The sequence below is a fragment of the Carassius gibelio genome, chromosome A5 (genome assembly GCF_023724105.1).
Source record: "Carassius gibelio isolate Cgi1373 ecotype wild population from Czech Republic chromosome A5, carGib1.2-hapl.c, whole genome shotgun sequence".
In the NCBI taxonomy this organism is placed as follows: Eukaryota; Metazoa; Chordata; class Actinopteri; order Cypriniformes; family Cyprinidae; genus Carassius; species Carassius gibelio.
The window spans coordinates 37,880,937-37,905,815 of record NC_068375.1 but is presented as its reverse complement, the minus strand read 5'-3'; the positions used below and the strand labels follow the sequence as shown (position 1 = coordinate 37,905,815).

At 34.7% G+C, this 24,879-nt stretch overlaps 1 protein-coding gene across 2 annotated transcripts in view; it reads right to left on the bottom strand.

Moving 5' to 3' along the window:
• Positions 1-14,912: 14,912 nt before the first annotated feature.
• The window catches only part of LOC128014868 (LIM/homeobox protein LMX-1.2-like), a 43,695-nt gene continuing 33,728 nt past the window's right edge, over positions 14,913-24,879 (bottom strand). For both annotated transcript variants that reach the window (XM_052598557.1, XM_052598558.1), the window contains 6 exons: positions 19,105-19,337; positions 18,848-19,026; positions 18,099-18,176; positions 17,378-17,444; positions 17,131-17,295; positions 14,913-15,808 (listed from right to left, as the gene is read on the bottom strand). In XM_052598557.1, the coding sequence (XP_052454517.1) occupies positions 15,651-15,808; positions 17,131-17,295; positions 17,378-17,444; positions 18,099-18,176; positions 18,848-19,026; positions 19,105-19,337 (880 nt within the window). In that variant the 3' untranslated portion in view covers positions 14,913-15,650. The remainder of the gene's footprint in view (positions 15,809-17,130; positions 17,296-17,377; positions 17,445-18,098; positions 18,177-18,847; positions 19,027-19,104; positions 19,338-24,879) is intronic.

Below are 24,879 nucleotides of genomic sequence, written 5' to 3'. Positions count from 1 at the left end.
AACCGTGGATCTAGTGTTTCTCTGGACCCTTTCGAAACGTCTCTATGTGCCTCTGAGAGCCATAACAGCAGCTCATTCAAAGGCAGCGAGAGCGCAGCAGCGTCAGGGCGCTGGAGGAGGCAGGTGTCTGATGCTTTCCAGCACTGTGTTTAGTCTAAGGCTTGTGTGTTTTTCAGTTGAACGCGTGTGTATGCATTTCTGTCCTCACCGAGTCCCACTGGACGGGCAAAGAGTTTCACTGTAAAGCTGTAGACTGATGCATAATGATGCACGAGCAGCAGCGCACATCAAAAGCTGTGCATTCATCAATTTATCTATTAGACCTGGCTCTGAAAAAAATATTAGAGGAGGCTGATCTAAAATATTTAGGGGGGGAAAAAATACATACTCAGCATAAGATTATACAGATTTGGCTTGCTGCAAATTACACTGAATTAAATTATAAACACAACACTTTTTGTTTTTGCCCCCATTTTTAATGAGCTGAGCTCAAAGAACCAAGATTTTTTCTATATGCACAAAAGGCCTGTTTCTTTCAGATATTGTTCTCAAATCTGTCTAAATCTCTGTTAGTGAGATCTGTTCATATTTCTGTATCTGGGCGTGTGCGGTGCCATCGGCCCTCATTCAGACGGAGACTCTGGCAGATGTCTGCTTGATCTAGTCACTGAATGCCTCTCTGATTAACCATGAATCAGTTCATCCAGCCCCTCGCTTTTCTTCTTTTAGGGGAGGGTCACAGAGACCCTCGGGTGTCGCCCCACAGCAGCTGGTGTCTCAGATGCGGCCCACCCTATTGCTTTTCATCAATCTCTTTTCAAACGTCAGTCACCCTGTTTTTCCACTGACAAACTCTTGTGGAAAAGAAAATCACTTCCTTCTTTGAAAGAACACAATTAAAGGAATAGTTCACCCAAATAAGAAAATTGTACTCACCCTCAAGACATCTAAGATGTAGATGAGTTTGTTTCTTCATCAGATTTGGAGAAATGTAGTGTTACTGTACATCGCTTGCTCAGGAGTGGATCTTCTGCAGTGAATGGGTGCCGTCAGAATGAGAGTCCAAATAGTGGATAAAAACATCACAATAATCCACAGCACTCCAGTCCATCACTTAATGTCTTCTGAAGTGAAAAGCTGCATGTCTGTGAGAAAGAAATCCATCATTAGGATGTTTTTAACTTCAAGCCATTGCTTGCACCTAGAAAATGAGTCTGAAATTTGCAAAGATCAAGCACTGTTTACAAGCAAAAACAGTCCAAAACAAATATGTGGGTGGATTTTGATGTGAGAGGAAAACAGGGGATGGACTTTTTCACTGGAAGGAAGAGTTATTATGGATTTTGGCCAAAAGTGATGGTTTAAAAATGCCTTAATGATGGATTTGTTTCTCACAAACACACAGCTTTTCTCTTCACAAAACATTGACTGATGGACTGGAGTGATGTGGATTACTTGTGGATTATTGTGATGTTTTTATCAGCTGTTTGGACTCATTCTGACGGCTCCCAATCACTGCAGAGGATTGACTATAGTGAGCAAGTTATGCAATGATAAATTACACCAAAACTTAAAAAGAAACAAATCCATCTATAACTTGGATTCATTTTTGGCTGAACTTTTAATATGACATTACTAAAAAGCAAACCTAAAAGTGTACTTAAGTGCATTAAGAAACAGCCATGAAAGTGAACTTTCTTTAAGTATATTTTCATTAATATTCTATTAACCGCAAGCAGTGCTTTAAGTGGGCCGGTATGCACCTGTACTCAGTACCGCCACTTCTAAATATAGCTCTTGATCGTACCACCACCTCTCAGAGCACCCAGAACGTGCTTTTAGCGTACCAGTACGTTTTTTTGGACAACTGTTTTAATAGAGGTTTTAATCCTTTGCCTTCACTGCCGCTTTTCAGAGCGCCCTTCACAATGCACGCTTCCTAATTCTTCTTAGTTCGGAATATGGAGCGTGAATCATTTGAACCAGTTTGGGAGTTCGGAGCTACTTCGCGGATCATTTGAATCAATTCGGAAGTTCGGAGCCGGTTCACGAATCATTTGAGTCAGTTCGGGAGTTCGGAGCGGGTTCGCGAATCATAGAGTCAGTTCGGGGATCGCAAATCATTTGAATCAATTCGGGAGTTCGTAGTAGGATCGCGAATCATTTGAGTCAGTTCGGGAGTTCAAAGCAGATTCGCGAATCATTTGAGTCAGTTTGGGGAACGCGAATCATTTGAATCAGTTCGGGAGTTCGTAGCGGGTTCCCGAATCATTTGAGTCAGTTCGGGAGTTCAAAGTGGGTTCGCGAATCATTTGAGTCAGTTTGGGGATCGCGAATTATTTGAATCAGTTCGGGAGTTCGGAGTGGGATGGCGAATCATTTGATTCAGTTTGGGGAACGCGAATCATTTGAATCAGTTCGGGAGTTCGTAGTGGGTTCGCGAATCATTTGCACATTTTATTTATGTTCAGTAGTTCTTTCTAGCTCAAGCAAATCCACAATCTAATAAAAGGATTTATTATTAAGGTTGCCTGTTAACTGCTGTATATAAAACCGCTTCAATATAGTTGTTGTTACCTCAGGGGATGAGGGGAATAATCAAAAAAAAAAAAAAAATACAGAAGTACCGGCACCTCTTTTGGGCCCCTTAAAGCACTGACTGCAAGTACAGTTATTTTAAAATATATTTCTGACTCCATGACTGCTTAAAGAAAAGTTTGGGCTGCTAAATTCAGTCTTCATTTTTACCACAACAAATAACAAGAAGCTGTGAGGGAATTACGAAAGTACAAATACACAAAACCTACAGGGAATCTTCCAACACAGGCAAACAAGATCCACCGCCTATCCCACAAGTCTTTGAGTTATGACCCTAAACATAACTGTGCTGCAGTCAGAGCAGAAACACTAGGATTGTCGGATGCTGTGGGTCCAGCTGGGAAAGTGTTTAAATGTTATGAGAGCGAGGTGTGGTTCATCCAGGCAGACAGACGTAATCCTCTGCATGAAATCAGAGCCGTGCATCTCAAATAGATGCACAGGGGTTCCCAAGCATTCTGGGATAGATGTGATTCTCATCCTGACCTCGGCGTTCCTAAGTAAGACTGGTTAACTCACTGACAATGCTGTGATCTAAACTAATTTTACGAACTATCATGTCTATGTCTATGTCTATGTCTAATCTGTCTGTCTGTCTGTCTGTCTGTCTGAGATATGTTGCCTTGGCAAAAATCTGAAATAAAAATTTTTAAAGTTTTTATATTCAATTTTATTTCAGTTATTTTATTTCAAGGAATTATTGGCTTTATTTTTAGTTAAAAATATAACATCGTTGATATAAGGTTAATTATCAGTGGTCTATATAGGATACGAAAGTGAGTTAAACTGACAGTCAAGGTCAAAACTACGATTTAATTTGCTTTCAACTCAGAGATGCAGCGGCGAGATGTGATATACCAACATAACAACACATTTTAAATACTCCCAGTGTTAATGTGTTGAGGAAATTTAAAAGATATTGCATGCAAAGTTAGTTATTGTGGAACGATACTGAATCAAATATTAAAACAAGAATGTACTCACTCTCATGTCATTCCAAATCCGCATGACTCTCTTTCTTCTTTGTAAAAAAATACAGTGGCAATATTTTAGGTTTTACGGATTAACTTTAATTTACAAAACAAAACAAAAACTACGTTATCGACTGTTTTAATTTGAACAACCTACTGAAGTAGTAAAATATGTTTATAGCTTTATAAAACAATGATAAACATCATAAAACACAGGTGGTGAATAATAAAAAAAAAAAAAAAATTAAAATCTAGTTCAAAAACTAAATCTAACAGTATTTTACTCTAAAGTTACATGAAATATCCGATTATAATTATTACAGTTTTTAATACAGTATTAGCCTATCAATTAACAGGTTTTTACTGTAGCATTTTAAAGTCTTTTGGCATTACGATCATTTTTTTAATTGCTATTATTTTGAAAAGTTGAGAATAAATCATATGTTTATAGTGTAAGTGTATAGTGCATCATTTGGGACGCAGCTAATGAGTGTAGTGCTGAAAAGGGGCGTGGCTACATAAGGTCTTTGTGATCTAAAATCATCTCAAAATATCATGTTTTGTATCCTGGATGCGCTTAATAGATTGAAGGTTAAAAAAAATATTCCAGGCTTTAGAAGCACTGAGCATTTAACCATTTTCACTGGCTCTACGGTCGGAGGAAATGCCCTCACATGCAATTACCACACATGAAAAGTGACAAAGAAATGCTTTTCTATTATAGCACAGTCATATATGGAGGTGAAGGTTACAGAGCTAATGTCAAGCAGCTGTTTCAGAATTACTGAGCTGAAAAACACATTAACGCTGCAGTCGTTTCTTTTCTGTTATTGTCTTTTTAAATGCAATGGTGAGTCAATTCTACAAAACTAAATGTAGCGATGATGTGCTGTTCTGAAAGTTTGTTATGGCATTGCTAGGAGGTTGCTAGGATGCTCTTGGTGGTTTCTAGGTGGTCTATCACCAAGTCTGACCTTTTCTGGTCTGTAGATATACAGTATGCAGTGTAGGAGAAGTTTCAAGTTTAATGCATGAGCACTAGTGGTAGTGAGGCTTGCCTTTGTCAAACTGCTTAAAGTTTGCCCTTAGACCCACGGCTTAACCTTAACCTCCTCTCAGTGTTTTAGACCAGCGTTCACTTTCACTCTCAACGCCCTCAGGGAAACTCTGCCCTCACCACAACTTTCACATCAATTGTGAAAAATGTCATCAGGGTGAGAAAATAATATCCAATGGGCTTGACCTCAGTGAAAGAGAGTGACATCTGCATGAGTTCTGATGCCAACATGGACAGAGATTCAGTACCAGGCTTCTGAGTTCAAAACTCTTTGTGTATAGAGAAGTTCGATTTTATTTGCTCTTTATGTATATAGAAGTTCGATTATTTGTTCTCATCTATTTTTTTCATTTTTTAAATTACTTATTCATTTTTTTTTATTATTTCAAAAATATTCTCATCTAAAGCATTACATATCACAGTAAAAATATTATTAAAAAATATTAATTTTACATTGGTAAATCCTCAAATGACTTGCATTGCATTTACACTACTGGTAAAAATAATAATAATAATAATAATAATAATAATAATAATTTTAAACCTCTTATCAGCATATTAAAAAATATATATTTCTGAAGAGAGGAGCACTGATGCTGAAAATTCAGTTTTAATCACAGGAGTAAATTATATTTTAAAATATAGTACAATAGAAAACAGTTATTTTGAATTGTAATAATATATTTAAAATCTAACTATATTTTTGATCACATAACAAACTTGGTGCGCATAAGAGACTTCTTTAAAAAAAAGAAAAAAAAAAGAAGTGTACTTTGTAAATTATTCTAATAATCAGTGTTCAAGCAACAGAAAATATGTAATTCAATAATATCCAATATCATTTAACATAATATCCATTAGTGGCAAGTATCGCTATTATTATTGCTTGGCAGGGACCAGAATATCACCCGAATGTCAGAAAATTCACCTTAGTTTTTGCCCTAGTCTAAAAATCTTAGATTATGTGTAATGCATGCATTTAATTAAATCTGTAATTTACTATATAATCCAGGCCAGCACTATGTATACAAAAACAATCAGAGTGTCTCTCACATGCTATATCCTATTAATGTATTGTGTAAACTATTGTTAAAAAATACAGCTCTCTTATTCGGTGTGTGTTCTGTAGATCTGGCTGATATGAGAAATTAAAAACCACATATAAAGCAGGTTGTTAAAGTTATGAAAGTTCCATATTGTGCTAAAGCAAACAGCTCGTGGAGGAAAACCACACAAGCTCTCTGCGTGTAATCTCCTGTTATGGCTTTATAGTCGGAGGGTCAGTCCTTCCAACCGGAGTCTCATAAGAAGCGAGCAAATAATCGAACAGATCTCTCGACACAGTTTACAGGTCTGCGCTGAAGCTATGTAAACTATGTGTGAGATTGAGCTGAAACACGATTACTTCACACGTGGATGCATCTGATAGAGACGAGATATAACAACATACTGAACGTCTCCGAGCTGTGCTGACTCCACAATGATAGAAACATGGACAAATACAGGTGTGCACTTAGGTGTTACATTTATGCATTCGGGAGACGATTTTAGCTAGTATATAAATAAATATATAAATTACAAATGTATTTCTATATTCACATTTTGTTAGTGAATTCCAAGTAAATATTGTAAATAATATATATTATTATAACATATCAATTATAGTTTTATAAATGAATACATGTAGTTATTTTTTATATTTATTTATTTTTTATATACATATATTTATATCTATATTCAAATTTTGATACCAGATTAATATTGTGCAAATAAATATTAGCAATTTTTGTTTTGCTTTTTTATTTATTAATTTAATTGTATTTTATCACATATAACCATTCAAACAGTTGTATGATTTGTTTATTTATAAATATTAGTATTTTTATATACATTATTATATGTCTTAAAATTTAATATAAAATTCTAAAATTATATATACAGTACACACAATACAAACGTGTGTGTGTGTGTGTGTGTGTGTGGGAAATATATAAATGTGTTTGAAATATATAAATTATATGTATATATATGTATATATATATATATATATATATATATATATATATATATATATATATATATATATATATATATATATATATATATATATATATATATATATATATATATATTCAAAAAGACTTCTAATAAAAGCTGTATGAAAAGAAAAATGTATCTTGGTTTCCACAAAATAATGGAGCAGCACAACAGTCTTCAACATTGAATATTAATAATAACAAGGCATTTTTCATGAGCAGCAAATAAGCAAATGTTAAACAACCAATATAAACAAACAAACCAACATAAAATGAGTGAGTGGTCTATTATTTAGAAGCCATCATGTATTCTTCAAGGAATAAACCTAAGCAGGTGGAGCTGAACTTGACAGGACAATTTGTAGTGAAATACAGCAACTGTCTTAAGATACCAGTATTTATGTCAGGGATGGTAAAATGCTCATAATTTGCAACTTCACAGACTAGACTACATATCATAAACTTTTTAAGAAAGCCAGGAAAAAATGCATGAGGAAACAGCTATCGTTGAATCTAACCCTCAAGCAAAATGAAGATAACAGCCTAAAGTGAGCTTCAAGGAGTCATATATTAACATGATTAACTCACACAAGAGATATTCAGACGGCAGACTCACAGCAAGACATCCAGAGCACCGGCTCTCAGTAGATTCTCAGGTCACTGACAGGCTTCTTCTGCTGATGGGAAAGGTGGCTGTCGCTAGGAGCGACGTCAGGGCATGACTCGCTAGAGGCCCGGGTTAAAGCACAGGGGTCATCAGCAAGCCGTGAGGCGCCTCGGGTCCCGACATCCCACACTTTAACCCTTCCCAGCATTCCACAGACGTGTACCAGTGAGCTGTGATGATCCCACATATTTACATTCAAAAAATTACTGCAGATCAATTAGAGTGTTGATCATAAGAATAAGGGAAAAAAAAAACATTTAGTTTTTTTCAGTAATAGATTGACATTAGTTTTTGTAATGGTCGATAAATGTACTGTACCATTCAAAAGTTTTTGGTCTCTACATGTTATTATTTTTCTTTTGGTGGGGGGGCAGGAATTGTTTTATTCAGCAAGAATGCATTAAATTGATAGACAGTAAAGACATTTGCATGGTTGTTTTATATATATATATATATATATATATATATATATATATATATATATATATATATATATATATATATATATATATATATATATAATATTATATATATGCAATATAACATGTGTTCATGTTTCACGTGTAAAAACACAGTATTTTCCACACAATTCACCTATCTGTATACCGCTGTTTTCACTGTCATAAAAACGGGCTGATGTCTTCCTTGTTCTATAAAGTCCCTCCTTCAGAAATACGTAACGAGTTCTGATTGGGCCAGCGGTTCCTGTGTTGTGATTCGACACCAGCTTAGAGCAGGCTGCCCTCCTTGAAACGTGATTGGGATAGAACGCACGTGCTGGAGATGTACTTGTAATCACAGGAGTGTTTTTACTGACGAGATGCGCATTAGATTTTTTTGCACAGCCCTAACATCTAGTTAACAAAGCTAAACAGCATTGCACTTTGTGTAATAAGTTACAGAAACTGTTAAACGCACCGACTTAAATAATAAAATACACTTACCAGTTGTGTGTAGACACACACATACATATTATACAAACACATTGGGTATATTTATTTTATTTTTATTTATTTTTTTGAATCATAAAAGAAGATAATTCATGTAAAGTATGTTTCGGCCTTCTAAATAAAATAAAAATACCTAAGGCACCCAATGAAACTCTAGATTATATATGCTGCACAAAAATATAGAAAATGTGATCAGTTAATATAAAGCATATGATTGCATGAACAGAAACATCATCTCAGGAAGCTGAGGGGGAGATACTATAACACACTGTCTGTCCTCTCCAAATAACCAGTAATCTCTCTCATACAAAGACTCTGGTGTCCCTCTGTTAGCATTTCCCGGGCCGCCAGGTTTAACTTTTCACACTTTGGTTCTCTTTCTCATTCCAAACTTAATTAAAAGATGAACTTTGGGGAAAATGCATGGAGTACCATCCAGCCAAAAAAATCTGAAATGTTGTATAAATTGAAATAAACTGAAATTACTGAAATTACAGACAGTTTATCATCTAAAAATAATGTTAATATGCCAAAATTGCATCTGTATTTGTATCTTATTGTATTTATTGTCATTGTTTTATTCAGTGTCAGTGAATAATGTTCAGAACATTTCCGGCTCATTTTTCACTACAATAAAATTTTGCCCTAAAGAAAATAAAGGACCATTTTTAGGACTATTTTATTTTATTTTATTTTATTTTATTTTATTTTATTTTATTTTATTTTATCACTTTTGCAATCTGACATTATTTTCATGGAAGTTAAGATCATTTACTCCCCTTAATTCTCGTCACCCTAATGAAATAACTTGTATTCTCATTATTGTAATTCCATATAATAAATAAATAAATAAATAAATTGTTACACCATTAAGTACTTATATATCATGCAAAAATTTAATTGCAGATTTTAATTTTAATTTAAAAAACAACAACAAAAATCATATTACAGCCAAAAGTCATTTCTGTACTATAATGAGAATCTAATGAGAAACATAAAAATAATGAAAATAAATAATATAAATGTTAAATATAATTGAGAACTTTACGAAAATTCAGAAGATTTTCTTTTTCTTTTTCTTTTTGGTCATAAAACTGAATTAATGTCACAATGCAAGACACAGTGCTAAAATAAACTTAATTTTCTTTATCTAAAATACAATGTTTTCTTTTGATTTTGAGGTATATATGAGAAGATTCATCTTAATTGTATTTTACTCATAAGCGAATGAAGAGGTGTTTGATTTTCCATTTACTGCCAGTAATGTTAATATGCTAATAGCTACCTATCATAAATCAAATTTATTTGGTCTGATGACAAAATGAAAATAATTTAAATGTCAACGTCACAAAGTTATGAAACATTACACAAATCTGCCAATGGCTAATATCAGCTCTTTGTGTTCTGGTCTCTTGGGAAGGGCAGCTCTGAGAGCCTTTGATTAAAGCAGCGGGTGACATTCATCTAACCTGATGAAAGGCTGTTTGAGGTCAGAGGTCAAGACTCTCGCCATTAGCATGTCACTTGCCCTCAGGCATGTAAACGGTAGTTTGCTACAAACCAAACACGGCTGAAACAGCACAGCATCCTCTTCTTCAAACTGCCCTCATAATCAGCCTCATGGAGAGTTATGATGGAACAGTAGAAAATGAAGAAATTGCGATGAGTTGCATAGAATTTTTAAATGCATTTAAATTGAGCTTTTAAAGCTCACTGTATTATGTGGAGTTGAGTATTATGAGAGAGAGATGGACTGAGCAAGTGTGATTACCTGCATCTGATACAGCATTCATTCTTCAGCCCAATCTCATATTCACAATAAAACATTAGTTTGAATGTCTGCTGAGGAAAGCGATATCTTTGTCGTACTATCCTTTCATCTGTTATAGGTGATTTCTGATGACAGCTGATCAGTTTATTTGTTAACTGCGTCTTACAAGCTGTTGTTGAAAGTAAAAAAAACTTCCTTGTTTACATCCATGTTTCAGTCTCTTTCAAAATAAAAGTCTTTACTGCTGACTCACTTATAAAAACATGTCGCCATCATGAACACACACCGTTTCCCAATACTAAATACTACTATTATTTATATAAAATGTTATTTATTGAATAAGAACAACAACAGCCATCATAAAAGTTGCTAGGCAATTAAGTCAAAAGTACAAAGGCAGTGCTCCTGCATTGAAGTTACATAAAATGAAATAAAACTATTTGCTCTGGAACAAATAATAGAGTAATGAGACCAAAGACTGCCCATTAGAATTACCAAAAACAAAAGTGTTTAACTTTCATCAGCATCAAAGCTCAGAGGTCAAAAGATCAAGCTTGTGTTTGTTCACTCTTCTTTAGCTGCCATTTATTTTCTCACCTGGATGCCTCCCATAGTTCAGCAGGTGTGGAGAAGTATGGCAGTTGTTCCTCTAGACACCTAACAGCTAAGAGGGATAGTTGAGTAAGCTGCTTTAGGATTGACAAGCGTTTCTTAGCCGGTCAGATCTGGCTGTGTCGGTGCGACGTCAGCAGAGTTGCCCTCAGGGGTCTCATGCCACAGCGACAGCTCCATGATGGACGGCTGCATGTCTTTGCACCTGTGATGTCAGATAACTACAGCGATAAGAGCTACAGTGAACTAGACTAAAAACCCTCTCACTTAGCATGACCGGGTCACTCGCTGAGCACCGTGTTCGTCCCAACTGCAGCCCAAAGCGCTGGTCTGAAATAATAGAGAATATATCAATACTTCACCACACTTGTAAATGTCACAACATGGCCTGAATACTGACATGTCTGTCTAACTCTTAAGCCAAGACACCACAGGTGACGAGGGTCACATTTAACTAATAAACAGTATATTGGCATACGTCCCTTAATTAATCAGTACCAAAAAAAAAACATTTTGTAATACAGGTTTTCTTAATGGTACATTTAAATATGCAAATAAGGGATTGTTTCACTAAAATTCACTAATTTGCAAACATTTCCTGAACAGAAATCTGAACATTGGATTTTGTTTCTGTACTTGTACTGTATCCATCTGAACATTGCATAGAACCATATTAAAAATTCTTCTTTCATTTTGTTGACTTATCAGAGTTAAAGTTTTTTACTCAAGGAATTTTTGATATCTCTTTTTATCATTCCGTAAATCAGAAAAAACAGCCAGAACAAATTTGTTTTACCATATATATATATATATATATATATATATATATATAAGTGAATGATATATGAACAACTCCCTCAGTAAAAACCTTCAGAATATAGAAAGGAATAAAACTACTAAGTTTAAGTGTTTCTGAAGTGGAGAAAACTTAGTAGTAGCCTTAAAGAGGCCATATCATGAACTAAGACTTTTTAAAACCAAGTCTTTTATTATTTTAGTCTGACTTTAGACTCCAAAGATTTAGCATTGAGTGTCTTTTAGTCCATATCAGTAGCTTTGAGGTCTTCTCTATGCTCCTAAAGTTAACTTTCAGCACATTTGCATTTACATTTTACAGTGTTAACCTTTCGCAAACATGGACTGCTATGCTGATGACATCATCGAGGACTCGCAAGTGTTTCGTCCAATCATTGCTCTCGAAAAAAAAAAAAAAAAAAAAATATATATATATATATATATATATATATATATATATATATATATATATATATATATATATATATATTTTTTTTTTTTTTTTTTTTTAAGTATGATATGACACTGGAACGCTGTCAAAATCAAGAATCTGACAATCATGATTCCCGGCCTGTGTATGACCTGTGTAGATTTGCTGTGTTCTGTGAAGCAGAAAACACATTGACATCTGTCTTGTACTGTAATTTCCAGCTGAATGCATGTAAAGCTTGGCGTGAATGTGTGCACTCTTTGTTTAAAGCAGTCTGTAAATGATAGTTCATTAGTCAATGACACTCTTGTTTGCCTTAAACCAAGCGTGACAAATTGGGTTATTCCGATCACGCTGGGACACAAAAACTCAGGAAGATATTAGCGGGGTGAAGGGTAAATATTGCCTTATATAATTTACAATAATTACACAAAAAAATAAAAGCTGTGGGTCACTGTCATATAAAAATTTGCTCAATAAACTCCACGGAAACGGCGTGTTACACCTTCAGTTATGAGCTTTTGGCTCACGCAATAAAATAAAGGTCTTTTGTTCTAGTCTTGCTTGGTTTAAAAAAAAAAAGTGCTTATATTTCCTGTTTAAACCTTATGTGCACATCAGAACTTTTGCTATTTTTTTTATTTCCTTAATTTTAGGAAGGTCTTGTTAGCAGCTATCAATACCACAAAACATTAGGAACAAACATTGTTTATACAGATATGGTTATGTCAACAACAAGACAGGAATAATCAAAAAAATATTTTTTGGTCAAAATTACACTGTATTCTAAAATCATTCTTAAATCAAAGTTGAATGGTCGATTTATCAATATTAAAGGGGGGGTGAAATGCTGGTTTTCACTCAATATCCTGTTAATCTTGAGTACATATAGAGTAGTACTACATCCTTCATAACTCCAAAAAGTCTTTAGTTTTATTATATTCATAAGAGAAAGATAGTCTGTACTGATTTTTCCCGGAAAAACACGACCGTCTGGAGGCGTGACGTGTGGGCGGAGCTAAAGAATCACGAGCGCCAGTAGGATTTTGCATTGACAGCGTTTGGAAGCTGTGACATTATCGTGAGGGAAAAACCATCATCCAAAACAAACCATGGCTAACAGTCAGATTCAGCGTATATTTATGATCCAGAATCAGATCCAGAGGCTGAAACTGAACGAGAGCAGCAGCAGCAACGACTCGCTCCGAGCGGGGCTCGAACCCGGGTCTCCGATGGGAGGCGGACGCACTAACAAGAAGGCAGAGATATCTGAAGCAGTTTTACTTACCGCCTGCGGTTCCAACACACGATCGTGACCCTTTTTCGTTGGGATTGCATCATCCTTAAGAAATAAACGATACGCAAATCCGTCGTCAAACTGGGCCTTGTTTGTAAAACAAGCATCTTCGAAATGCAAGGAACAAACACAAACACTTGCACAACTCCGTTGATGCTCTGTAAAAATAAACTCCATCCACTGGTCCCTTAATGCTGTTTTTTTTTTGGTAATCTGTGCAGGGTTGTCTTGCCCTGGCAACCAAAAACACACTTCTTCTGTGACATTTCGCGACACTCTCGCTCTGATCAGTGAAGTCTGTTGTGCTCTCAGTGCTCTGCTATACTGGAGCGCGCGCTCTTCCGGCAGAAGTGCCTCAGGACCCATATAAGGAAATTCCGCTCCATCTAACGTCACACAGAGCCATACTCGAAAAAAGCTTTCCGAAACTTGTGACAAACCGGAAGGAGTATTTTTGGAACAGAAATACTCCTTCAAACGTACAACTTAATTTTTGAAACTTTGTCCATGTTTAGCATGGGAATCCAACCCTTTAACAGTGTAAAAAACTCAGTATGCATGAAATAGCATTTCACCCCCCCCCCCCCTTTAATAATAAATCTTTGAGCTTACAGTTTTTGCATCTGGCACTGTTGTCAAAAAATGCAGAAGAAAAAGAAAACATACTTAAATACCTCTGAACGTGTTTGATAAATTAATCTAAAATCATTTGTTGGTACAGAAACCTTTTTGTTTATGCTATAGCCTGTTTTGTCCAAGTACATCCCAATTACAAATATAATTGATGTGTAAACTATAATCTAGCATGCTTATATTTTGTATTTTATATCTTTATTAACATGCATTGTCCTATTAAATAAACAAACAAATAAATAAAATAACGTAGAATCAGTGTCAATTACAGTACTTTGTGAGAGAAACCACAGTTTTTCTAAATTCATACAACACTAAATATGATCATTATGAAAGAATGTGTATTATAAATTTGTTGATGTTATTGTAAACATTAGAAACGGGATGCACGCTTGAGCCGAAAGATCCCAGAGGCTGAACATCTCGAGAAAACACTCTGCATGAGAGCCTCTTAAAGGGTCAAAAGTGTGGCGCTGAAGGCACACATGGGGGCTTACAGGGGTCAAAGTTCAGCAGTGTTGTTCAGTAAAGTCTCTTTGTAACATGGATCTCTTGAGACGTGGAAATCTGCTGAAGTTTGGATGAACAGACACTGGTTTATGTAAGTAATAATAAACAGAGAATATACAAACATCTTCTTGTACTAAAACTATTTTCTATTCATATTATTCTTTGTTAATTTGTGAGCTATTTCAAATATCTCAAATGGAAAATTAAAACATATTTTGAGGCCAAAATGAGTCATATATTTGTGACATGGACAATGCATTTTTATACAAATGTATTCTCTTACTAAAACTATTTTCAATGATCATTATTTTTATTTTTTTCAGGTATCTTAAATGTAAAATTAAAGCATATTTTGAGGCCAAAGTGAAAACTGTGTGTGATGTGGACAATATTTTAAAAGAAAAAAAATTATACAAAATGATACAAACATCTCTTACTAAAACTAATTTCAATTCTCATTATTCTTTGTTCATTTATAATTTATTTCAAGTGTCTCAAATGTAAAATTAAAGCATGTTTGAGCATAAATGAACCATATTGTATGAAATGGACAACATTTAGAAAAAAAAAAAAAGTTAAAATATATATTTTTTAATTATTTCTTTATTTTTAGTACCAACAAACTTTGGTCAATTTAGCAAGTTTGAGCAAAAATGCATCCTCTACAACATCCAAGAATGCAAATGACAAATAAATAGCACAGCGAAATAAACATATACATCTTTAAACATCAACAGAAATACTACACTCTCTTCCAGGAACTTGCATAAAAATGTTTATGGTACTTTCTCTAACACAGTTTGTTTTAAATAAAGCTTTGCAGGTTTGCTTGGCACATGTACGTAATAAATAGCTAATCGTTCTTGTCAACACACAGCTATTTCAGCTCGACTTTATTTCAAAACTTTTGAAATCCATATTCATGCTGATAACAATGAAGTGTTTCCATTTTGCATGTATTGCATTTGTCTATTTACGGTCTAAAGTTGTTTTGTAGGTTCAGTATACTGCAGTAAACGTCCTGCAGCTCCTCAAGAAATGTGTGGTTAAGATTATTTCTACAAAGTCTAGATGAAAACCTACTCATCCCATCTTCACATACACTTGGCCAGCACATCTTTGAACCTCCTCAGCATGTCGTCTACAGCACAAAGCCGAGATCTGGTTTCATCTTCTGCGTGAGTCGTTCGGTTTGGTTTGGTTTGGTTTTCTTGTCCTTACAGCCTCGGCCTTATACTGGAGGTTTGCTGCTGTACGTGAGGCAGGTTTTGCAGACATGGATATTATGTAGTTCTTGTGGCTGTTTAGTCTCAAGATTTGGTTTCAGGAGGCGAAGTAGGAGCTCTGCATGGAGTAGAGGCGGTCGATGGGGTTTCCCAGGCGGGTCTGAAGGGATCCGGCTTCTGCCGCAGCCATGAAGCAGTCGCTCAGACTGGTCAGAGACGTGTCACTGTCAATGTCGTGGAAAATCGAGTCGTTTCCTGGAGAAAAAACAACAACAAAATGAAGTCTTAGTACTGTAGAAGTCAATCGAAACTATGTGACCCTGGACCACAAAATGAGTCATGAGATGAATAAATAAGCTTTCCATTGATGTATGGATTATTATGATCAGAGAATATTTGGCTGAGATTCAACTCTGGAATCTGAGGCAGCAAAACAACTCTAAATACTGAGAAAATCATCTTTAAATAGTCCAAATGAATTCTTAGCCATGCATATTATTAATCAAAAATTAAGTTCTGATATATTTTTACGGTAGGAGATTTACTAAATATCTTCATGGAACATGATCTTCACTTAATATCCTAATGATTTTTGGCATAAAAGAAAAATCTATCATTTTGACCCATACAACTATTTATTTTATTTTATTTTTTGCTAAAAATATACCCCAGCAACGTGTGGACATTTGTAATCTAATGGTCCAGGGTCATATATGAGTGGTGTGTGTTGTTCAGAAGTTTGGGGTCGGTACGGTTTTTAAATGTTTTTGAAAGAAGTCTCTTCTGCTCACCGCGGCTGCATTTATTTGAAAATTATTACCATTTAAAATAGCTGATTTATATTTGAATATTTTGTAAAAAGTAGTTTATTCCTGTGATGCAATGCAGAATTTTCAACAGCTTCGGGAACGATACAGAATTCATTATATGCATTATATATTAACATTAACATGTTTTATATATATATATATATATATATATATATATATATATATATATATATATATATATACACACACACAGTGTATATAAAAACTGGCGTTGGCCATGAAAGGTCAGTATCAATCAATCTCTAACAGTGAGAGTAAAAGTTTTAGCAAGCACAGCTAACAAACAAATATGTTAAACTTACTGAACTGAAGCTTTTAGTGCAAAGAGTTTGTTCAGTCCTCAAGGACACAGTTTAATGTACGCTATAGAAAAATGATTAGCCACAGGACTCTCAACTGCTTCTGAAAGCTGTAATTGGCTATAAACCGTTATATAAAAGAGCACATAAACTTCTCGTTTGCGTCAACTCGCAGCAGGACAAAACGCGCGCATCATTGTGTAATCGTGTGCGTGTGAGGCTCACTTTCTCAGGAGCGCTGCGTGGAACTTTATAGTGTAATTTTATAGGCTTCTCAAAAACTAATTGACACTGTTACATAAGGGTGAAGACAGTTTAATGGCACATTTATTTTTACTGGGCCCATACGTGGCATTAGCAGCTGCTTCTGGTCAATATCATTCAGAAGAAATGAACGGGACGTGAGGTTTGCTGTGGTAACATCCCTCCAGAGAAAGATGTTTCTCACCGTATGGATTCATGTGATCTCCGGGCATCTGTGGAGGGGTCAGACCGTGCTGGAATGGGTCCGTGCTGTATCCGCTGGTCTCCATGGAGACTAACTGATGTTGTGGAGGCGGAGCCAGTGGTGTGTAAGAGTTCATCAGATTCTCCATTCGGCTTGAGATCACATCTGCAGAGAACACACAGAGAGATGAGTGTGTGTGTGTGTGTGTGTGTGCGTGTGAGTGAGTGTGTGTGAGTGTGTTTAGTACCTTGTCCGAGTCTCTGAGAGGTTTGCTGCTCTTGTTGCTGCTGTTGTCGGCGTGCTAATTTCTTCATCTGACCGGAAAGAGAGGAACAGACAAATATTGAATAATTTTTAAGATCATAAAAGGTTGTGTGCATTTTGAATCATATTAAAGAGTAACTTATACCAAGGGTTTACAAACCAGGGTTCGGGGACACGATCAGGCAAAGTTATTTTAGTATTTATTATACACACACACACACACACACACACACACACACACACTCACTCACTATATATATATATATATATATATATATATATGTGTGTGTGTGTGTGTGTGTGTGTGTGTGTGACCCTGGACTACAAAACCAGTCTTAAGTGCAAATGTTTCGATATTGAGATTTATAATGGATCTGAATAAGCTTTGGTTTGTTAAGATAGCACAATATTTGGCAGAGATACAACTATTAGAAAATCTGGGATCTGAGGGTGCACAAAAGTCTAAATACTGAGAAAATTGCCTTTAAAGTTGTCCAAATTATGTTCTTAGCAATACATATTATTAATAAAAAAAGTACGTTTTGATTAATTTATGGTAGGAAATTTCCAAAATATCTTCATGGAACATGATCTTTACATATATATAAATACATATTCCAACTTCCAGTATTTGAACATCTATGGCATCTAAAGAATTGAAAACCCCTGACTTAGGCTCAGTTAAGATCTCTGAACATGCTCACCTTTGCTCTTTGGTTCTGAAACCACACCTGGACGACTCTAACACTTAGACCGGTTTCAGCTGCCAACGTCTCTCTGACCTGAAATAACAGGAACATCAGTATATTATTCATCTGAAGTAGTCTCACATACCCAGACATTAGACCACTGGCATGAAGTGCTTGCCATTTTTTACATGCTTTACTCATCAGATACCCTGTATAGTTTTTGCTATCTTTACATGCAATATGCATAATGTGGTACACATGTTTTTGTTTTTGTTTTTTTCAATTTTAGATGCAAAATGCATTAGATCAGATGGTCCAGAGGTTTTTTTTACATGCAATACACATCAAATAGTTCACAGTTTTCGCCAATTTTACATGCAATATGCATCAGAAGATCCATAGTTTTTGCCAATTTTATATTGCAGTATGCATTAGATTCTCCATATATTTTTTATTATTTTTACATGCAATGCACCTAAAAAGATCGATAGTTTGTGCCAATTTTAGATGCAGTATGCATTCGATTCTCCATATAGTTTTATATTAATATTAATATAATATATATTATATTAAATATATTTTTACATGCAATGCACCTAGTAAAATCCATAGTTTTTGTCATTTTTACATGCACTACGCATCAAATAGTCCATAAACTGCTGTGTAATAATGATTTAGTATAATACTGGAACCTGTGCCTCTACAGTAAGCACAGGCTGCACATACAAGAAATTCTCCAGAAATCCTCTGAAGGATAGTCTCACCTTTCGGCATGGTTTGGACGACACCTCAAAGGAGGCCTTGAAGGCTCGCCGCTGCTGGGTGGTGAGGATGGTGCGAGGTCTCTTGGGTCTGCGTGGGTCTTTGCCATCATCGGCTCCTTTGCCCTGACCCCCTGCTCCTTTCTCAGGCTTCAAATCCAGATCTTCTTCCTCGCTTTTGTCTATAGAAACAAGTTTTTTAATATCACATTTCCATAGAGAGCATACGAGATGAGAGGAAAGGAAAGCGTTGTTCTCACCGGAGTCAGACATGTCCGGGCTGACCGAGTGCAGTAAGTCCTTCTCCTTCTCGTAGTCATTCTTGCACAGCAGTTGTCCTTCCTTCAGGACGAACTCGTCCCCTTTACACAGCTGTCGCTCGCACACACAGCAGCAGAAGCAGCCTAGATGATACACACTTTCTAGTGCGCGCATCACAAACTCACTGGGAGCGATCTTCTCCAGACAGCCACTGCATTTGGCTGCAAACAACCTGATGAGAAGAAACAAAACATAAACCGATGCTGTTTACTTTTCTTAAAACATGCTTCTGGTCTTATTGTGCACAGTTCACTAGTGCATGTTATGCCAAAGCATCAAAAGGTTTGTTTTTGACATTTGTAAAAGGATGCTTAAATAATATTAGCCAATAATAAAATAACTAACTTCCCTTAAATCAAGGTAACTGGTTTCATGTTCTTTTAAATGTTTGAAAGTTGCATCATATGCATTCAACTGGTCGAAAAGTAGGTTAGATCATCAAATTCACATCATCGAAGTGCAAAACCAAATACATAAACAGTTTAAAAACGACACACTGTAATCTACATAGCAGGACCTCCTGTCAGAATTATCTGAAGTACAAGAGCGAGTCACTTCTTCGGGTAATACTCAAACCCCCTGGCGTGAGACTCGCTGCAAAGCTCAATAATTCTGAAGCATTAAGCAGATCTTCCCTCAGAGCTCAGTCTTCTCCCACACCAATAAAGCTCATCCATAAATATCACAGGCGCACAGATCAATGTGTGACTGACACCGGACGCCCCAGCTGGGCCGCGCTCATGATTATGACTTTGAAAGAGATTTTTAATAAGCCTCGAGATATGATGGTATCATGAGGTGAGACGAATAAAAGAGTCAATATTCAGCAAAGGACCCACAGGAAGGAAAAATCACAGATGAGATCTCTTTAATATCTCTGTTGTTTCTCCCAGACAGCACCGAAGGAGACTTCTGCTGACATCTTCTGCTTCTCAGATGTTTCGCTTGAGAAACAAACAAAAAAACTCAGTAGACTTAAGATTTTAGTTCTCAAACTATGCAGAAATTTGCCAAAATCATAAAGTTTTCAATGAAAAGTGTAATCAATACAAACTCAATATGCACTTTTTTTAGCTATTACTGTATTGTATATACACTGCTGTTCAAAATAATGAAAGAAATTACTACTTTTATTCAGCAAAGATGAATTAAATTGATCAAAAGTCACAGTTAAGACATTTATAATGTTACAAAAGATTCTGTTTCAAATAAATGCTGTTCTTTTGAACATTCTATTCATCAAAGAATCCTGAAAAAATGGAATAAAAACTTTCCACAAACATATGAAGCAGGTTTCAACATTAAAAATAAGAAATCCAAAGGATTTTAAAATGCAATACAATAGAAAACAGTTATTTTAAATGTAAAAATATTGAACATTTTTTACATTGTTAAAAATTAAAAAAACATTGTTTTACTCAATTTTTGATCAAATAAACGCAGCCTTGGTGAGCATTAGAAATTTCTTTCAACATTCTAAAAATATTACCGACCCTAAACCTTTAAAATAGGTATTTTACAAGAAGAAACCGAGACAAAGTTGATAATAAATGGATGAGAGGATTGCACTGAGCCAAAATGAGCAACCTTTGAGCAATACCATGTCCAAAGAGCAACCTGGTTTCTTTCTCCATCTTCAGCTGATCTTTAATAATCACATGCTGAAGTGTCCCTGCATCCTCTGTCTGTCACTTCACATTTACGCTGCTGTCTGTAATTCCCATGCTCTTTCTGGAGATCTTCCTTTCTTCTGTTGTGTTTGGGAACTAATCCTGACTTTGTTGACAGGACCACAGTGGAAGCAGTGCCTCTGTCCCAGGTCTTTGTCAGAACGGCACTGGCATTTTTTGTTGTTGCTGTTGTTGTTGTTCTTTATAAAACAAGGTTTTTGGAGCACGTTTTACAAGAAAATACTATTTAAACTTTTACTTCAAAATTTCATGTTTAATTCAATGTGTTACTTGCTTTTCTTTGTGAAATTGACTGGTGTAAACTGTTTAAAAGTAAATCCTACATTATTTTTTTTGGTTTATGAGCAATAGTACTAGTGATAAGTACACTTTTAATACATTTATTATTATCATATAATATTATACTACTACAATATATTGATTAAAGTTTATATTGTATTATTTTATTATAATTTATAATTTTACTTTTAACAAGAGCACTTATTAACTTAAAAATATACTTAAGTGTGAACTTAATGTAATGATTTCAGACACTTAATTGCATGTAATTTACAATTAAATTAAAATACATTATACATAAACATATGTACTTGCTTTTTTGACTCACTTAGGTGAAACTTAAGTACATTTGTTTATGTAATTTCATAATTATTTCAACTGTCTTTGAAATATGGTTTTTGAAATATACTTGAAATAATTGTCATTAAAAGTTTAATTTTTAATTAAAAAACCTTAGTATATTCAAACCATCTTTATTTTAAATCTATTATCAAATACTAGTTAAAATTATAATCAAGTACTTTGCTTCAGTATGTTAGTAAGCACATCAAAGCATGGCAAATGATTATTAAAACTTCTAAAAGTGCGTAATTATGTAAAAAAAAACTGTGTGAAAAAATTTTTCATGCAGAAAATACTACTAAATTTCTCAAACAATTACGAACAATTAATGGAATTAACACAGAATTAAAAATGAAAAGTAAAGAAGGGAAATATTATTTTATTTTAAAATATACTTAAAAAACAATAAGTATTATATTATCTGTAAGTAAAGAAAAAAAAAAGATTAAGTACACTTAACTTTTAAGTACACTAGGTTCACATTTAATACATTATGCACATTTCTTTTTATTTTATGTATTTATGAATTTTTTTACAAGGGATTGTTTGTGACTAATAATATAAAAATGATCAAAGAGGATGATGCATCTGGTGTTTTTGGTCTCTAAATGTGTAGAAATGTAGTGGTTTTGATTGACGCGTGTGCAGGGGTTGACACTAATCCCTCTTTAATACCATTAAAACAGCCTAAAGAAGGGAAAGACTTCACGCTCAGTCAATCATGCTTAGAAAAGACTTTAACTCTGTGCTCTTCAGTGTGTGTACGTGATACTCATGTTTGCATGTGTGTGTGTGTGTGTGGTGGGGGTATTTATTCTTTCCTGTGTATTTGTTTGCTATAGATCAGAAATGTAACAAACACAAACAATAATTTAACCCTCGTTTGCTGCCATCAAAGTTGTGGAGCTTATGGAGAACCAGCAAACATCTCCAAACTCCAAACACAGATCCCTCACCACAACAGCTCTCAGATCAGCTTCAGGTGCTTCAGAAACTTTAGAGACTTCAAGTGGAATTCAATACAGGTGCCAAAATATACACTGACACTCATTCATAACAGGTTTATGTTTTTAGTTTATGCATTATCAATTTGAGTCAGTTCCTAGAAAAAAAAATAGATACAAATTATGAACACATACAATAAAAAGTGAACTTTGAGCAGCTCTGATCATTCAGTCAGTGGAGAATTTAATGAGGAACGATTTATTTCATTTTGAGATTATTTCAGGCAATTAATACAAAATAAATGGTTCTTAAAAAGTATTATTAAAGTACAACTATATAACATACATTTTCTATATAAAATAACTACGTGTAATAATAATTTATTAAAATGTTCATTGAATATAACATTGTAATAGATTCAATAATTTTGCATTAAAATGCAATAATATTTTTAAATGGCAAATCTGAGCACATAAATAGTAAATATTGTTAATAACAATAAAATAAAAAGTTATGTTTTTTTATTTATTTATTTATATTTAAAAATTATATATCTAATTCAACACTGTCGAGTTTGCTACCAAAACTCCCAAGACATAATATGAGAAGGACTCTCACAGTTGTCTAGAAGAAATGTTTTTATATTAATGAGATATCATTTGTTTCAAGTTTCTTATTATTTGAGTACCATATATAAATTGACCTGATAAATCCTTTTATACAGCCTTTTTACATTGACCTTTGATGCAATTATAGACATGCATTGCAGGCCTCTCTCTCTCTCTCTCTCTCTCTGTGTGTGTGTGTGTGTGTGTGTGTGTGATTTTTCCAACCACCTCTTTCACATCCATACAGCTCAGATACATGTGCACTACAAAAGAGCAAAAGATGTCATTAAACACTGGAGCTTTCCTCTGATGGTACTGTATGGAAAATACCCTGTAGTCCACACACACACACACACACACACACACAAGGCACATTTACCACGTTTAACTGCATTCTGACCCAATCAAAGCTTATAAACCACATCAACTCCACTCTGTAAAATTCAAAAGCTCTCAGATGTATCTAGGATGTTAAAAAATAATTTATTTAAACTTAAAATAATGCAAAAAATGATGTTCTTCGTCAGTATTTTTGTCTTGTTTTCCAGTACAAATATCTGCATCCTGCTGGAGGATATCAAACATGTTTTCATTGGTCAAGCGCACACCTTCCTGTGCGAGTTTGTTGTGATGGGAATGATTTTAAAGTCTGCTAGTGTGTGATCCTCAGTTGTTTAGTGTATGATGGCCAGTTTTCCCTTTGTGACTGTTCGTTTGAAAGATTTTAGAAGTCATGTAGATTCCAGCCTTAATGAGTCTGAAGTTAAATGCTGAGAGAGTAAAGGGAGCGTGTGTTTGTCCGGGACCCCAGAGTAAACTCCGGCCCCAATACAACGGCTCCTGAAGCTCATCACTCACTGCTCAACATAATCACACACAGACATGCAATCTTCCTGAATAAGATCACAACATAAACACAGAGAAGAGGAAGGGAAGTGTGTCGGGGTATCTTTGAAAAAAGAACTTGAAGAAATGGATTTGAATAAATCTCATGAAATCTGTAAAAATGTCCACAATGAAAAAAATAAATAAATACAAATAATTGAAGACAAATCATAATTTTAATTTTAAGTTTTTATAGTGCAATGGAAATACACTATTATTTTTTAATAACAGTGCAAAATTTTGTTGAAAAAAAAATAAAAAAATACAACAGCATTTGCAAATTTACAAAATACAACTGTAGTGTAATGTGTTACTACTGAACCTAAAAAATGAATAATGTTAAAATAATGAGAAAGATGTTTTTGCATCAAATCAACGATGATGTTTGAGAGGAAATTAAAATAATTTAACTATTATGTTAATAAAACTATGAATTTTGTTAGTCTGCCTACCTAGATAGCATTAATAATTTTTATGTGAATATATATATATATATGCTCGCATAAAACTGAATTATGAGAAATCATACTAACACACAGAAAATATAAAATGCTACAAAAGTCCCTTTAATTAAGTAGCAATAGCAGCTAAGGATAGGAAGAGGACAGAGTTGTAATCAGATGAGATTGTGTGTGTGTGTGTGTGTGTGTGTGTGTGTGTGTGTTTGAACAGCTGCTTTTCCTGAGTTTGGCAGCTCTATTCAGAATGAAGTTTACTCAGCTCGACCATAACAGCAAACAGAGTATGAGCGAATAATGGAGCATGCATACAAAAGACAACACACACACACACACACACACACACACACACACACACAGAACACTGTGCTACACTTGCTTTACACTTCAAAATAAAACCATAGCCTCAGCAAAGAACTTACCAAGAGCTTTTGGTGGCTGTATAAGGTTCTTGAGCTGAGCTATACAGTGTTTAAGAGACTTTGTAAGTTCTCCAGATCTTAAAG